The following is an 18,834-nucleotide window of genomic DNA, read 5'->3' on the forward strand; positions in this document are numbered from 1 at the left end:
AATGGCGCTTTGATAAAAGGCTTCAACGCAATTGTGTTTCTATCTGCAGCATGTTCTCGGGATGTAAAAAAAATTGAGGAGAGGAAATAGAGATACATGTGTCTCCAAGCTCCGAGTCTTACCTCTATCTGTGTGGGTAAATTGTGACAGACAGTGTCCAGCAGTGTCTGTGTAGGCTTGTCTCTGCACATCAGCACGAGCTCCAGGTCCATGTCGCCTTTGATCAGCAGGCCTTTGGCCACCAGACCGATCCTCATCACGCCACACAGCACGCCACCACAGCTGGACTCTCTGTTTAAGAGAAAAAACATCCATATGTAAGGTTATGTAATAGTTGGGGCCAACACAGTCCAATTCATTGTGGAAAGATTGGAAGATAAAATGTTCTCGCCTCTCTGAGAATCTGTGCCAACCGCGGATTTAGAAATATATCAATATTTAATGCAACCTTAAGAAAATAGCTGTCCGATTAGCAGATTAAAGTACAAGGTGCCTCTCAGGACAGCAAAATAAGACCTGACAAGGCAATTTCAGACTTAAATGGGATGTAGTGAACCTTGATAAAAGGATTCACGAACATAGACCGTTCCCCAAGCTTTTTAAGAGGTTAATTTTGTTACCTCTGGAGCATATACGCCCCTCTAATTCTGCTTACTCTTTCTAAAAGAAAATGCTATTCCTAAGCAATGTCTTTAAAGCTCCTCTGAGGAAATATCATCTGGTTGTGCAGAGTGAAACTTCAGTGATGCCTCTTTATCACCCAAAAAGCAAACAGAACCGTCAGGACGAAGACATAGTATTTTCATAGTTATTTTTTGGAAAATACTGCTGCAGGGTAGGTGTCATGAAGCAATTAACCACACTGCAGAGTTTTGTTTTTTTCAAATTTCTCCGCAGCAAACATTCTAAAAGTAATTGACATGATTATACATTTTTTTGTTGAAGAACACTACTAACGCATGCAGAGGTCAAAATTAGCTGTATAGAAGGCGCAAAAATCGACACAAACCTAAGTTCCTCACAAGAGCTTTAACACTTTTGGTCAGATAACATACGAAGGAGGACTCCCCCCCCCACTTACATGATTCTATTTTGAATTTTTAAATAACAACAACAACAACAACACTAATAAAAATAATAATAATGTTTAATAATTAATCTAATAATGCTTTAAATAAGCAATAATGACCTCAAGATAAAGACATCATTATAGTTGAAGCTTCACTACAATCTCACCTGCAGCTTTCAGGTGAGTCCTCAGTTTCGTTCCTGGGTTCCTCTCCGGGATTATCCTCCTCTGTGCTTTCTGCTGGTTGGCCATCAGCTTGGCTGTGGGTATCGCTGCTGCTCTTATCGAGCCAATCAGAGACGTGTTTGAGGGCGCACTCAACAGTGGACACCAGCGTCTGCACGGCCTCCAGCTCCTGAGAGGAGGGGTAGATGGTGGAGTGTTTTGCCATGACGTGGCGGTCATCGTTGCTGAAGGAACGGAAGGACCTCTGAAAGGGGAAAAATAGATGAGGAGTTACAGAGAGTTTGAAGAAACCCTTTCCTATACCCCTGCAAGGGAAGCACTGGGGATGGGGTTTGAACAGCAGATTGGCTTTTAATCCATCAAATCGAGCTTTGGTTCCCCTGTTAGAGACTAACGGCGCTCCATCACACCCACAATTAAAAAAACACATCAAGACAAACGTTTGAACAGTTGCTTGTATCACAAACCAACAGCAGAAAGCTAATTAAAGACAAACACACCATGTGTGGATACAAATAGCTTTTTGTGTGCGTTTGCTTTTATGCAGAATGGTCATAAAGAAATCTGTTCTCAGCTCGGTGACCCTGATACACTTGTCTGCACATAACTAATAAGAAATTCTCTGATCATTATTTTCCCCACCTGCTCTAACTTCATTAGATCTTCTTTCAGCTCCTCTGTCTTTTTAATCCGCTCCTTCTTGTATTCCTCTATGAGGTAAAAGACTCTAACCACAGAGGAAGGATATTGGTGGTAGGCATCAGACACAGGGAGAGCAAATGACAGAGAAAAGAAGAGGGATGCCACAAATGCCCAGGAGGGAATGAAAAAAGAACAGCAGAGAAGAACTAAAGGAACAGTGCTCAATCTTTAAAAAGGAAAAAATAGGGAGAATTTTTTGTCGAAGACGAGGCTGAATTCAAAGATAGATTTAAAACTGAAGCAGTGATAGAGAGCACCAGGTGTAACTGAGGCTTTAGTGACTCACACACTGCAATTAATACCACCCAGATGGGTCCCTTTGCTAATGCATACTCATAAACAAACACCTTGTGATTTGTACATCAGCTGCTCTTCTGAAGTGCCACAGCACTGCAGTGGGTGGCTGTTAATGCAGCTAAATGTTTAATTGAAAGTGCTTTGCTATGATTTAAACATCTGACCGTTAAGTATGAACTAATAGAGTTTGAATGAACTGATCCAAACGGGGGCTTGTGGTAAGTGTTAATGCACGAAACAGATGATTGGATAATCCCAATGCAAGTTTAATTACATCCAAGTGCTATATGATGTATTATCACAATATTGCTTTTACAGCAATTCACATAATATAAATTATCTGTAGTAACTGTATAATTAATAACAGAAAGGCCCCTTATAGCATTTGATTAATTCATTCCAAGGCGTATCATGACAATTTAATTCACTTTAACTTTTCCTTTATGGCTAAAAAGAGGAGGAGCTACTGGGCCCCAACCATCTCTGATAGGGAAAAGTGGAGCAGGTTTCTGTCCTGCAATCCAGGCAACAGTAGAAGAAGAGCTGGTGAGAGCATCTCTATGTCGCTGACATCTGCAAAGTAACTTCAACCAGAGGCGGTAATGACAGTGTTATCATAACCAGCTGCATAATATCTTCTTTTACAAGCTGAGTAACAGCAGTTGGGTTTCTTTCATGCTCTTTTTCTACAAGCCCTCATTATTTTATTGGGAAATATGAATACATTATGTCAAATAAAACCACTAAGATGACAGTGTTGTTTACGTCATCACTTGTTGACCTGAATCTGTGAGGAAAAGGTTCATTTTTTATCATTAGACGTTATCGCACCACGGCGGGGAGCCTGAGGTGAATAACTCAGTTCAACATGAGGAGGCTGCTCTCAACAAGCTGCTTATCTCCAAGAGCCACATTTCCTTTTATTCACTACACACACGAGTCAAAGAGAACCACACACTTTGCATGCTAAGTCACACATACACACGAACACACACAGAGTAGAGATGACCTTTTCATAGTAGTAAAGATAGTGTAGTTCGAGCACTTTCAACCCACTTGAAATCTAAGGACTGCTGCACATTTGCACCTATGCAGACACACACATAAAAAAACAGAAGCACACGCACGCACTTCATCCTGTTCCTAATTGAACCGTGACATTCTCGTTCACCAGAGTGAGCGAGATAAAGCCATTAACAGAATGGAGGACAAGCCCTGCACAATGACTGCAGGCTGACAGGCTGTGTAAGCTCAGTATGCAGAGTGTGGTACAAACATTTGGCAGGGCGACACACTGCAATCCCAGCGGGACTCAGCCGTGATTCTCCGACACTTTGGCAGGGCACGTTGGAGTGACATGGAGGGAATTTAGATACCTTGAAAAGAAGATGAAGGAATTAAATATTTATGTATTAAGCTTCGTTACATCATGTCTTATTTTGATCAAATGACGTTGGAGACTTAATTTGACATTTTAAGAGGGACTGATGTATTTATGTAACTTTGAATGTGTTTTTTTTAAATAGATGAACAATTTTTAGGCATGCTGATGAGTTTAAGGGACATTATAGGTATCAGGAAAAATAACAATGTCTGCTTCAGTTGTATAAGTGCATGAATGTTATTTTTTCCTAAGGAAACAAATAGATAACTAAATAGAAAATTATGCCCGTGCTGCCTCTAATTCAAGAAAATGAAGCAGCAACAATTTTGATTTATTAAAATATGTCCATTATCAAAATGTTTGATTATATTATCCTTTAATGACAACAAAAAAGGTTTGGATGCACCTTTGGACATATGAGTTTATGAATGACAATTTGATTAATTTTGTTTCATAAGAAAGATCTTAATTAAAAGGAACTTCCTTATGTTATAGTTCTTTGATCAGAACAGTCAAGGGAAAAATGTCTTAAGAGAAAAAGAAAACAATAGTGATTTAAAAAAGAAAAAAGATAAGAAAAAAATCCCTTCATTGTTACTTTCTACAAGCAAGATCACACGAGCGGTTATGATTTTGTACTGACTATCAGCACGGCTGTAATAACCACAACGTACTGATGGCCTGCTGCTGTGGACATTCCAGACTCCAACGACTACTGTCAGCCTCACCACTATCATGTTTCTTTTTTCATCTCCTCTACCCCTCTTTTGTAGTAGGTTGAGGCAGATGACTGTCTAACATGAGTCTGGTTCTGCCTGAATTTTCTGCCTAAATGCTGCAAAGTGCTCTGCTCATGGTGGATTAAAATGAGACAGGACGGAGTCCTGTCTGTAAGATGGGACAGGATCTGATCCTATCTTAATGTTGGGTCTTTGTTAATAATAGAACATAGAGTACTTTCAAGACCTGCTATGTTTGTAAAAGTGTCTTGAGATAACGTTTGTTGTGAGTTGGCACTTTATAAATAAAGATTGATTGATTGATATTCAGTACAACATCACAACCTACACTCACACACTGGGTTGTGTCTATGGTAACCGCTTTGTATGATGTACACTTATTTAAATGTTTTAGTTTGTTGATCAAACAGTGAAATAAGAGTCTGTTGTGTGATTCAGAGGTACCAACTCTAGGTAATCAAAACCATCACTGTCCACTGCAGTGTTAAATAGTTGTTCAGAACACCTGCCTGAGGCCAAGTGATACACATAGTGAGAAGTCCTGGGGGAGTTGTACTCACCATCAGCACTCGTGGAATGCCTTTAGTCCAGCCAGATTACTTGGTCAGAACTAAGTGTTGTAAGCTATGAGAAATCTTTACTGTCTCTAAGTTATTCTTCTTCTCTAAATATTATGACCTGTTCACAAAGTCCTGTAAAAGAAAGAGGGGAAGCTGTGTAACTATATGAGTGTGTGTCCCATTGTGCATGAGAACTAAACTGTGTGTCTTTCTACTTGCGCGCCTTGTCAGAGCAGTGTTTAACAGACCAACAGTCGCAGACTTTATGAGCCGTCGCTAATGGGAGCTTCTGCAGCCATAAACCACACGGCCAAGAGAGTTTCTACGTGTTTGTGTGCCTGTGTGTGTGTGTGTGTGTGTGTGTGTGTGTGTGTGTGTGTGTGTGTGTGTGTGTGTGTGTGTGTGTGTGTGTGTGTGTGTGTAGGTACTACTCGGCTGTGGGGGAGTTGTTACCCGGCCGCTCTGATCACCATGTAAATCAGAGCAGTTAAGGAGGACTCACTGACAGGAATCGACCTCCTAGATCAGCCAGTGCCCAGATAATGTTGCAGACATTTGGACAAGTGACGCTATAAGTCAGCTAATGTTGCCAAGAGGGGGATTGATTGCAGGATTTTGCAGTGACATACTAATTTGAGAGTAAGGCGGAGATAAAACTTCAGGGTTGATCCAGGGCTTTTTAAAAATATTCTACAGATTTAATCAATAAAATATGTCTTTTGAAGTGGTTGCACTTTCGCCGCAGGAATCTAATTTGAGGGATGTGTTAAAGTTTTTGATGAGAACCAGCTGAGCCTGCACAATACCAGAAACATATGGGATGTGCAATTATTGTTTGAAATTGGAATAATAATATTGAATGGGACTAAACAGTATGTGAATAAACCACTATTCACTAGTGCATATAAGCTAAAAACTAATTGTGTTTGTGTTTATCCGTTGTTCTCCATGTTATACACAGAACCTGTTTTTTGCAACATGACCCTCCTGAATTCAAAATTGATAATAAAAATTTGTTTTTTTATATTTATCGTTAAATTGACTCCAATTAATGTGAGGAGAGTTGATTGCTTGAGCGTCATACAACTGCTTCAAATGGTGTAAACACATCCCCATTATACCCAGGAAACACCATCTAATAGGTAAAGTGTAGACATGCTGAGAAATTAAATATGCTTGTTTTTCATTAAAGCATTATTTTTCAATTCACTGCAATACATTAAGGCTTTTGGGGTGCGTTTGTATGAATGCTCATGTTGTGATAATAATGAAATGGGAGTTACTTTTCTGCTCTAATATCTGACTATATAGTATAGTACTATAAGTATTACAGTGTTGACACTTTTGAAGTTGTCATGAAGCTGTCTTCACACCCTGATGACAGATGGACCCTAAAAAAGATGCACACTCAATCTGCCGGAGAAAACACATCGCTCGTCCTTGAATCCACCCTGACCGACTCGTCACCTCGAGGTCAATCCCACAATATGTTCTCCTGTCCAAGGTTGCATGTGAAGAGCAAAATGAATCATAAATGATGGTTCAGTCACAAAGGACCTCTGTCCAGATGCCTGTATCAACCCCCACTGGCACTTTAACAAATTTAGACTGTGTCCAATTCCAGCATATTGACCTACAGATCATCCTGGGCTGTGATAATTCAGTTAAGCTGTCTTGTAGGGCCAAGGTTACTTATTTTACGGCAACACGTTTAGAATATGATAGCAGGATGAATCTGAATGTAACATCATCACAGCAATTTTAATATTAAAAAGGAAAACAGGAAACAAATCTACAACCAAGCGTGCCAGCTTGGGCATCACAAACAAGTAGTCAAGCCAACCAGACGGGTTGTTAATAAGGGCACCGTTTATCCATATTATCTAAATCGCTTTGATTAGAGCTAAAACTGAGTGTGAGCTCACACAACATGTCAAAAATACTCTTCTTAATTGGCTAATCTGGGGATTTGTTTTAAACCTATCTGATCGTCTCACAGCAATGTTCCCTAATATCACAGATTAACCTTAAGAGTTCAATGTTATTACACAGGAGTGAGGGCAGAGCCAGACTTTTTGATAGGGGTGGCCAACAAGGGAGCTGACTTTACCAGCTCAACTCGAATGCTTAGTATGTATTATCCTCTCCATCTCCATTCATCCAGTCTACTTTTACAACAAAACTCTACATTTATTTTTAATAAAGTGACAACAGAGTGGAAACAATCTTTAAGGACTCATAAAAAGATCTATGTCCAATTCCATGATTTAAAGTACTAACAAAATGCAATCTGCATCATTTAAATGCAATGAAAGCTTCTAGCAGCCTGTTGTAACACAGCTCAAAAGGTAGATTTTTTTTATAAGCCTCTGACAGGGCAAATAGCCAATCAGAGTTAAGGATATTTTGGGTTTTGGAGTGGCCTCCGTGGTGGATGATCAGATTTCAATGGGGCATGGCCACCCCCAACCACCCCATGAATCTGCCCTTGTATGAGGGCTAGGTATGTTAAAGTAAGATACCAACTGTATTATATCTCTTAGTATCAAAATGTACCACAGAATCAAAACCTATTTATCTTATTGGTTGCCATATTAAAAACAATTTAGTATTACAGTTTATTTTAATTTTTTGGAAATTTTATTTTGCTGCAATTGGAATAAGTGTTTTTTTTTCTTTAACATGTAAGAAACAGTCAGTATTATGGCCTATTTAAAAATGACACAAGTGTCTGCTTCCAAAGCAAATTCTATCAGTAAAGCTCACACATCACAAAAAAAAAGTCTGTTGCCTGTCTCCTTAGCAATCCTAAACAGACGCACCCAGATGCAACTGTTTAATCCCAGCTGTCTGCGAGCCACCAGCACACACCCTGCTTTGTGTGTGTGTCTGCGTGTGTGTAGATATACCTTCATATGGTATTGTTGCATAGTCCTTTTAGACGGCACACTTACCAATTACACTCCATTTCATGCTCCAGTGAGGCCGGCCGGCTTGCAGGCGCATGTTACATAACCACATTACACAGCATTTACAACTCACTGTGTACCAAACTAATGTGCACACACACCAACGCAAGAGCCCTCATACACATCACAGGATAAATGCGATAAATCTGCTACCAAACACAATAAACAGGAAAATCATATGTGACATTATTTACAAGACAGAGTGTCTAATACACATACACACACCTATTTCCATCACTTCTATCCATCACCCTCCATTCTACTTTAATGCCCTGCAGTAAAGCCATTTCAGTCCAAGGTGTTGTGGTTAGACACGCACCCTGTCAGCAGAGGCCATTTCACTTTAGAGTCTGCAGCAGAATCCGATGACTTTCCTCTCCATCGCTGCCTGTCTCTTCTTGTCTCATCCTGTCTCTCTGCGGCCATCTGTTATAAATTACATGACCCAATGCCAAGGACAAGACTCACTGGAGCAATATCAGCTGTGATTGCAGGGATACTCTCTTCTCACATTATTGTTTAACATGCCTAATGCCTGTTATTTATATACCACCGTTTGGGAATAGTGTTCTATATGTGTGTGTGCGTGTGTGTGTGTGTGTGTGTGTGCTCAGGTGGTGGGCAGCAGGGGATGTTTGTGTGTTTTTATTTTATTTAAATTGCGTGCAATAGGAGCTGAGATGACAGCACTCACTTGGAGGTGTTGTGAAAAGAGAATGAGAGATGACAGAAAGAAGAGGATGACAGAAAAGCCTCAAAAAGTAAACAAACAAGGTCGAGGAAAGCTGAGAGATTGCCTGAAGGTGATGCAGGGGGATAAAGACAAACCGTTTTTTAATATTTCCACCAGGTACGTAAACAATATTTGTTTGTAATGAAGCTGACAACACAGTCCAAAACACCTCCTAAGTTAAAAAAAAAAAACATCCCCATAAATACGAGGCAAAACAATTTCAGAAGTGGTGTCTGAGAAGATGTCACACCTCTTTAGTCCAACATGAAACCAAGCAAAGCTGAAGCAGAACAGAACATTCAAAAACTTCAAATACCCATCACAAATAGGCTACAAGTGACAGGACAGGCAACACACACACACACACACACACACACACACACACACACACACACACACACACACACACACACACACACACACACACACACACACACACACACACACACACACACACACACACACACACACACACACACACACACACACACACACACACACACACACACAAAATAAAATAAAAAAACCTCAGTGCTGTCTCCGTAACATCCAGCAGCCTGGGGGAGATTGCATTAAAAATTCATTCAGTGATTTATCTGCACTCTGCTTGCAAGCAAGCTCACCACACTCCACTATCCTATTTTATTGTGCAGTCCCATAAACACACACACACATGAGATCCCAGTGCACACGTACGTCAAAATATTTATAGAACATCACATTATTGGCAGCATGATCCAGCATAAAAAAAAAAATCAACAAATAGACTGACTCAAGTGCCTCGATAAAGAAAAGTCAAAACCCCATACATTGATACATAAAAAGCAGAACTTCAAGGAGCATGTCATCAGCGTATAAAGTCATCTCAAGTCTGCTGAAATCATTGAAGTTTGTTATCTGCCTCCTGAAACTACAGTACCCAGCCTACTTTGCACTCCTGTTATTTTGTTTTGATCTATGCTCTTTGCTCCCTTTAAAGTGTCGGTATTGTCTAAAAGGTTTATGGCCTGCCCATAAAATGTTATGACTTTACACCGTTTCTGGGCATACTATTACAGTGCTGAGTGCGCCAAATGAGGGGGAATACCAGAACACAATAAAATAGCCATAAAGTTAGGAAGACTGAGAAAATAATTTAATGAAAGCTTTTAGAGCCTTTTAGGTATGTTTTTTTTATTTTTGAAGGTAATGTGTATGTCAAAGACACTATCTTTTAACATTTAATGCAGTGAGAGGTGGACCTGAACCCAAAAAGGTTACTATTCCAGGGCAACAAATGGAAAGTATCTTTGTTATTAATTGATTAGTTAGCACATCATTATTTAAGGCATTGAATACTTACCTTATGTAGAAACACTTTTGCAACTCTGTCATTTTACCTGTGAAATTTCTAGTCCTTTATGTTCCCAAATTACTGTAATTTTGCTAACTCTGAGGGACATGATAATATTACTACCACCAAAATGTTTTTGTTTGCTGTCAGCTCTTAAAGTGACAGACGAGATAGACAAAGACTGTAGATTGATCAGGCTTATGTAGATTACAGATTTTCTGCAGCATTTAATTTCAGTTGTTTAGGCGGACATTTAAATTCCGACTAATCAACTAGTCCAAAAGGTAAAGAAATTATTTAGAAAAAAATACAACTGAGCTTCCCTTTTGAATGTTCCTTGTATGTCTCACACAAGCACCGGCCAGAGAGCTTTCTGTTTTTATGCCCCTAAGCTTTGGAACTCTCTGCCTCTGGACATTAAAACAGCGAGCTCTCTGGGTGTTTTTAAAAGTAAACTTAAGACTTGCCTTTTTAATCTAGCTTTTAATTTGGAGTAATTTATTTTTAGCCCTGGACATTATTATAAATTATCTTAATTATTATTTTAATCATTCCTTTAACATTCATTTTTCTTATTTAATTATTAACTTATCTATTTATTTCTTGTATTCATCTGATCTTGTTAACTCTACCTTATTTTTTAACTTTTCTTTACACTATTATTTATTTTAATAATTTGACTGTATTGATTTGATTTCTAATTATTATTTTATTTATAATCATGCCTTTTATGATTTTACCATTGCTGTTGTTTTCTGTCATTCTGTGAAGCACTATGGGCTGCATGTTTTTATGTATGAAAGGTGCTATAAAAGTAAAGTTGAGTTGAGCATATTTTATCTAACAATTATAAAACATCGTCACGGAGTAACATCAATTTAGCTGTTAAGAGGCTGCCTATATCCAAGTATGTTTAGTAAGTATGTTTAAAGGATATACATTGTGAATTTAAGCTTTAGCCTACACTTTCTTTGTGTGTAATTTCCCATTTTTGTTTTCAAACTAATCCCTCAATTCATTGTACTTTACTGCAGATATAACTATGATTTTTGGGTAAGGAGAAATTGTTAATCCAGACTGAAAGTAACTACTATAACCAAAAGTGACCAGAAAACAGTTCTTCCCCAAAAAACTTATGGTGGCAGAGCGGTGCAACAGGAAAAAAGGCTGCTGTTTTGGGCCGGTGCAAAGGACTTGTTTTCTTGTGAATCAGGTTGATTTTTTTTTTCTGGTAAAAAGAGGAATGAAGTGTCCGACAAACGCAGAGGGCATGAGTATTCGTTAAGGGGAAAACTTGGTTGAAAGTCGATTGAGAAACTGCTAGGTGTTTTTGGGATTAATGTAGTGACAAGCTTGCCAAGGTGACCAGCAGTATCTGCTGCATCACCATAACTCAAGACTAATCACAGCAGGTTACACACACTCACGCACACACATTCACACACACACTACTCTCATTACCATTGGTTATTTATGAGCTCAACCGTGTGCCCTCTTCTGCAGCGTCCAGCCTCCGCATCTTCAGCAACATCTTGTTTTCTCTCAGTCATTCATTTTTCTCTTCCCCCTCCCCCTTTTCTTTCCTTCCTTTACCTCTCTCCATTTCTCCTACAAACCACTGTACCACTCTTCTCCTTTTTGCACTAATTTTTCCTCCTTCCCCTCTTGTTCTGGTTTTCAATAATTCATCTTCTGCTCTGCTCCCCCCCTCAAGGGAAAAGGCTCCCACTGTCACAGGCTGAGACCATTAATCAATCCCTCGTCTCTCTCTCTCTCTCCTCTCTCTCTCTCTCTCTCCTCTCTCTCTCTCTCTCTCTCTCTCTCTCTCTCTCTCTCTCTCTCTCTCTCTCCTCTCTCTCTCTCTCTCCTCTCTCTCTCTCTCTCTCTCTCTCTCTCTCTCTCTCTCTCTCTCCTCTCTCTCTCTCTCTCTCTCTCTCTCTCTCTCTCTCTCTCTCTCTCTCTCTCTCTCTCTCTACTTCTCTTCCTACTCTCCACTTCTCTTCCTCCTGCTTTCCAGATACGTTGCGCTTTTCATCTGTCATGTTTCTGCCCATCATTTGTGTTTTTATGGTTTTATCTGGCTTCACTTGTCATTTTCCCCCTCCGGTGCCCTTTGATCTGTTGAGCTGCCTTCCCCTCCTCCTTTACAATGCTGTACTTCCCCTTATTCACCTCCTTCCTCTAACAGTGCACCTTGTGTGCTCTTTATCAAAAAACACACACACACAAATGTCTTCAAAAAGTCATTCAGCACTCACAGCGTCACTACATCATGACTCCTTGTGGTGGCACTAATGATATTATTAATGCACTTCACCTTTAAAAGGGATTCTGTATCTTTTGTTTTGAAGCATATTATATCACTTCATATCATATTGTATCGTACCCTATCTAATATCGTATCGTATCGTATCTAATATCGTATCGTGTTGTGTCGTGTCGTGTTGGATTCTGATTGGTCAAAAACCTCTTGACAAGCCCTGGACAACTTTAATTAACTTTCCCTAACATGAGCAACGCCAGAAGCAAACTGATCACACGTCATGTCAAATCAATCCGCATAGACGGTAAGGTGAGGTAAAACCATGAGTTTCCATTTGCATCAAAAGAATGTGGATAAAATGCTAGTATCAGTTAGCATGCTAAATCTTGCACTTAAACCACAAGTGTTGGTGATGATAGGAGCAGTGTCAACCTCCTGCAGAGCTCAGAGAAGAAGGAATTTGAGACAGTTTAATGTAAAATTGAACGCAACAGGCAGATATGAATCCATCGTTATGGAACGTTAACTGATGTGGAATCACTGGGACTATTTTATTGATTTAAAAACTGTATACATGAATCATTTTAAATCAATAAAATAATCTTTTGACCAAGTTTTTTGGCAAGGTGTTTGTATCTTAAGTTAGTAACTGGGTAATCAGAGGTATAATGTATGGTTAGCAGAGAGTTTTGGGAAATAGAATCCCGACAGGGTGAGACAAGACCTCTTACACATCATATCATATTGTATCGTTTTGTACAATGAGTTACTCTGCAAATCTCACCACTAAAGCAAATATGTTAATAGACATTGTGTTATTTTACTAATTTAGACGGTGGAAATGCACAGTACATACTGGCATACAGCATTATTAAGAACTACAATAAATAATAAAGTGTACTTAAATAAAGCAAATAGCTGGTTTTCTACTGGATTCACCCTTAATTTAGAAAAACTGAAAAATTAATGGGGTGAATTTAATATTTTTATACAGAACATAATGACAAGCAATGCAACAATAGAAATATTCTCAATGGCTTTTCTAAGTAGAAGCATCCAGAAAACTAATTACTTATAGTAATTAACCCGATTGTTTTTCTCTCTCTCTTAATTACTCTCCTTCTTTTCACAAACCTTTTGTCTGTGCTCTCCCATTTCCTGTCATTGTTCTTCACCCTCTTCACCTCCTTTGTCTCCTTCATTCGTCTGTCTTCTCCTTCTCGTCTTGATAACATATGGTCTGTACATTTCCTCCCCCAAAAAGCTCTCCCCTCCTGTCCGCACTATCGCCTTATCAGGTATCTCTCTTTGACACTCACACTCTGTTGTCACGTCTAGAACGAGTTATCAGATTGTACTCTTTCGCCCTCGAGACTGAAGAGTGTTTCCCCACTCTGCTGTAGATAATCCACCAGCATCCAAGCTCACACACAGAGAGAGACACACACACACACACACACACACACACACACACACACACACACACACACACACACACACACACACACACACACACACACACACACACACACACACACACACACACACACACACACACACACACAGAGAAAAACAACAAAATATACAGAGAGTGTATTACCATGCCTGCAGGAGGAGTGGTCACACGTTTCCTTCCTTCTGACGCCCGCTCCTGGAGTTGCTTGGCGTTTGGTGGGGGGGCAGAAGCAAGGTTATCGGTCAGGAAGTCGATTTCAAGCCTTTTCCGCTCCTCATGTGCTCCTCTGTCACTCTGGCCACCGCTGAACAAGAGGTAGTACTTCTAAAAGATTAAAGAAAGAGAGAGGATAAAAGGTTAATCAGCATTTTAACATAAAAGGAATGATTTAATCAGTAACTTATCATCTGACTTGAAAATGCTTGCAAACAAAGACCCATAAATAAAAGAAAGAGAGAGAAGCATGCTCATTTAATCAGCATCATTCCCATCAGGTTCAACCGACATCTAGCCAACAAGGCAAGTCCCAAATCCACCCATACCTACACTCAACCCTCTTCCTGTCTTACACAGCCTCACACACACACACACTGACACATAACATTCAGTTCAGGGAGGCACCTTGTCCTGGAGTCAAAGAAGCATCTGACAAAACTGCAGATTGACCCATATGGAGAAAGATGTGTGAACACACATTGGCGTACTCTTAGGTGTACACATCATCACATGCAAGCACGCATTTCATTCATTTTTCATGAGCTTGCAGTGATCCGAGGGAGGGTGGAGGGAGTGTAATACAAACACACATTTGTTCTCATACAGTGGGTTACACACTTTAGGCCTTACACACCCACCTCCATTCACACACAGAGGCAAACTAGCTGACAGGCTACACATGAACTGCTTTTTGTCGTGTTCTTATGAAAAAAAAAAGGCACAGGATCATAAATGTGCCTCAGTGAATTCAGAAGTGAAAACAGAAGTCCTTTTTTGTACATAAAGTAAGCACAGTGTACATATCTAAAGTCAAATACTCTGTGAATGCATTATACATTTTATTGACAATGCTGCTTTGAGTCCACACATCTGTCAACATGGATGCGTCATGACTTTTCCCCCCACTTTGAACATGAAGCGGTGACAGTACTGTGTGAAATAATAATAATAAGATTTGTGCTTTACTCTAAAACACTGTGTTTTACTATAGAGCACTTCTGATTCACCCTGTGATGAAAACTAGAGAGAGCGCCAGGAAACAAATTGAGAGCACAAAACTCCAAGCAGGATTTAAAATTACTGTGTTTAGTGCTTGGCGAGAGCCGGATCATTGAGCTCCAGAGTGCCCCTTCCAATACAAAGTGAGACGGTAATGGTTCTAACCTTATCTTTTCCTGGTTTTTATTCCTTTCAGGGAAGAAAAAGCAGAGGTGACGGTACAGTAATACAGAAAGAAGGAAGTCAAAGCTCTACATAAACCCTGAATATGTAGAATAAATACACTAACACATTCAATGCCAGTAAACTTATTGAACCTTCTGCTTTTTATGCCTTTCATAATGGAACTTTATATGTGACTTCTACCTTCAGCCCATCTCAGTACTCTGGAAAGTAAACCATATATCTGGTGTTGCTATGAAAACACTGCAGGCCCGTTTTATCAGTGCAGAGCAAGCAGAGGTGAACAGACACACAGCGTTTCTATTCACAACATGAAATGTCAACAGTATCACCACTGACAGTACACAGAAGCATCTGGTCACAGTCAGACCAAGGCAGTGACATTTATAGAGCAGTGCAGGTCTGCATGTGTGCACACAAGAGTTCATATGTTCACTTTTTACAAAGGTCTTACAATTTGGGAGTTTGCTGTTCAAGATGGTGTGAGAAATGTGGTAGAGTTTATTTTGATTATTCAATATAACTTCAAATGACAATGGTGGTAGAGTAACAGTTAAAAAGTACCAACAAGAAGACTCTAACCCATTTTTTTATTTCAAATTCTAATCTGGGTTGGAACTAGGGGTGAACAATATATCGTTATCGTATCGATATCGGGATATGAACATTCAAGATATTAATTTCGCAAAATCAACGACATCAACAAGATTTTCCCCGCTTGCCCTGCATGTATGCTTACCCTGAAATGTACAGCTAAGGCCAGCCAACCACAAACCTCATTTCACGCTTGCTGTTGATTGACAGTTGAAGCCAGCCAATGACAAACATCAGAGGGAGGGCGCGAGGGAGACAGAGACACACACTCACACATACGCTACAAACAGCTGGGAAACCAAAAGAGAAACTTAAGAAACATTTTTCAGAAAATGGTTCGGACGCTGGACAAACATTACAAAATGTCATCCTGAACATGTTTTAATCAAGTGGCCATTCCCAAAATCTACAACAAATGTAAAATGAAAGTTTAATCCGAGCTCTGTGAAACCGATCATTTTGCCACAACCACGGACCTGTGGTCGAGACGGACAACCGAACCTTACATCAGGTTAACAGTTCATTTTATAACAACAAACTTCAAACTCAACACCCGATGTCTGCAGACATCCTTCTTCCCTGGGGAGTATACTGGGATAATATAGCACATGAGATGAGAGGTGCATTAGCATACTGGGTTTCGAAGGAGGATCAACAGGTTTGCGTGAACACCGATAACGCATCCAACATGATAGAGGCTTTGGAGGTGATTGGCTGGACACGGGATGGGATGGGATTGGACTGGATGAGATGAGGTCAGGTGGGATGCGATGGGATGAGATGGGGTGGGATGGTTCGGATGAGATGCTGAGGTGGGATGGGATCAGGTGGGAATGGATGGTATGGGATGGGTTCATGTGGGATGAGATGGTATAGAAGGGGATCGGTTCAAGTAGAATGGGATGGGATGGGATCAGTTCCAATGGGATGGGTTTGGGTTTATGTGGGATGAGATGGTATAGAAGGGGATCGGTTCAAGTAGAATGGGATGGGATGGGATCAGTTCCAATGGGATGGGTTTGGGTTGAATGGAATGGTTAAGGTTGGGATGGAATGAGGGGATAGGATTCTGGGGAGCAGCTTTTTCAAATTCTAATCTGGGTTGGAACAGAAGGAAAAAGGATGGGATGGGATGGGTTTCTAAGTGGGATGGGATGGAATTGGATTGGATAAGATGGATTCAAGTGGGATGAGATGGGATGGGATGGTTCAAATGAGATGGGTTGGGATGGGATGGATTCAAATGGTATGAGATGGGATAGGATGAGATGCTGAGATGAGATGGGATCAGGTAGAAATGGATGGGATGGGATGGGTTCAGGTGGGATGAGATGGTATAGGATGGGATCAGTTCAAGGAGAATGGGGTGGGATCAGTTCAAGGAGAATGGGTTTGGATTGGATGGGATGTAAAGTGATGGGATTGGATCAGATGGGTTTGGGTTGAATGGAATGGTTGTGGTTGGGATGGATGAAGAGGGGATGGGATTCTGGGGAGCAGTTTTGGCTCAGTGGTAGTGTTGGTTGTAAGGTTAGCAGTTTGATCCAACCTCCCATAGTCTGCATGTTGAAACATCCTTGGGAATCGTGGCATGACACTGAACACGAAGGGTTCCTTGTGTCATAGCTGGCAATGTGCGAATGGGATTAGTTTATTCTGATGAGGAATTTACATAGCAGTCTGTGCCTTCAGTGTATGGACATGTGTGAAGTGATAAATGTGGCATAGTGTAAAAGCATTATGATTGTCTATAAGTGATATATAAGTACAGCCCATTTACCTCTTTACCATTTCTTAGATAAACTTAAGTCTAACACTAAATGAGTGATTACAGTAATGGGACATGATAGCAAAATATTGGTTCAGATTTTCTTTTTGTATAATGAAAAAAAACATTGTTATCAATCTGGAAGTAGTTTGTTATAGGTAGCAAAATAAATCTTAACTTAAGTACAATTTTCACTTAATTACTGAAGACTAATATTTCAACCAATTAGATCAGACTAAACACTTTGAAGGTAAACAATGTAAATGTAATAAAAATTGGGTTGCAAATAACAAGAATTGTATTTATCAAGCAGACTTATTTCATGGGGCTGTTTGTCTATTAATGGTCAGAAAATAACAGAAAATACCCATTAGCCTCCTAGATACCAAGGCTGTGGTTTTAAATGTCATGTATTCTTCTGATGATATTTAGTTATGACATAAAACAGAGAATGAATGCAAAAAGAAGCTGAAAAGTTGAATTAATTATCAAAAAATGGACGAGGTAGTGTCCAAAAGCCTTAACAATGGATAAAACAACAGCAGTGAAATGGCCTCTTTACAGCACTTAAGTTTGACCTGCAAAACCTATAATTGATCATCAGTTTCCCTTGGTTTTACACTCCACATTGATACATAAACAACCACTTTAATAGTTTGAGTATCATCACCAACAGACAACACCTCTATCTGGATGCTGTCAAGGGACAGAGAAGATAAACACACGTGATTGTTGCTCTCTCTTGGAGCAGACCAGCCTCTCAAGTGAATGCTCAGTGGGACCCAGGGAGAACAAGGGCAAGCGAAGAGAGGAGAGAGGAAACATTTGGAGGGAAGACAGGGAGAAATAGGGTAGAATTGACAATGAGCATGAACACAAGGAAGTAGGACGAGGACAGCGGACAAATGAGGCAAAGAGAGAAACTATAAAGGAGAATACGGAGCGGTGCAGGGGGGCAGAGGGGAACCGGATAAACAGCGAGCACAGATATTGAGCCGGCCCCCCTCGGGCAAACAGACTCGACCAGAGGCTGCCCCTCATTTTCTCTCCAGCTCTCCCTGGCAGCCGGCCGGCCACACCGACAATTACCTCCTCTACACACCTGGCAGCGACAGCGTGTGTGTGTGCTCTCATGTTTTGCCACTTACCTAACAGCCAACACTGCACTCGAGGGGGGGCTCAGCTCCCTCCCGACATGGGTTGGCCACTTAGGATTGTGTGCCCATGATTATAGTGCATGCAGACACCCTGCCGGAAAGCATAATAACAATGTGCCAGCCTCTATTGTATTCTCATTATAAGAGCAATAGAAATCAACAACACAAATTCCATCTATTTCCTCTCCTCTCATGACACTTCCTCTCATTTATCTTTAATCAATA

The 18,834-nt window shown here is 40.2% G+C and overlaps 1 protein-coding gene across 6 annotated transcripts in view; it reads right to left on the reverse strand.

The window, feature by feature from the left end:
• Positions 1–18,834, reverse strand: part of strbp (spermatid perinuclear RNA binding protein) — a 111,483-nt gene that overhangs the window by 29,499 nt on the left and 63,150 nt on the right. For all 6 annotated transcript variants that reach the window (XM_034709576.1, XM_034709577.1, XM_034709578.1 and 3 more), the window contains 3 exons: positions 13,837–14,016; positions 1,237–1,499; positions 123–291 (listed from right to left, as the gene is read on the reverse strand). In XM_034709576.1, coding sequence (XP_034565467.1) covers positions 123–291; positions 1,237–1,499; positions 13,837–13,839 — 435 coding nt within the window. In that variant the 5' untranslated portion in view covers positions 13,840–14,016. The remainder of the gene's footprint in view (positions 1–122; positions 292–1,236; positions 1,500–13,836; positions 14,017–18,834) is intronic.

Source organism: Notolabrus celidotus, chromosome 19 (assembly GCF_009762535.1).
Source record: "Notolabrus celidotus isolate fNotCel1 chromosome 19, fNotCel1.pri, whole genome shotgun sequence".
Classification (NCBI taxonomy): domain Eukaryota; kingdom Metazoa; phylum Chordata; class Actinopteri; order Labriformes; family Labridae; genus Notolabrus; species Notolabrus celidotus.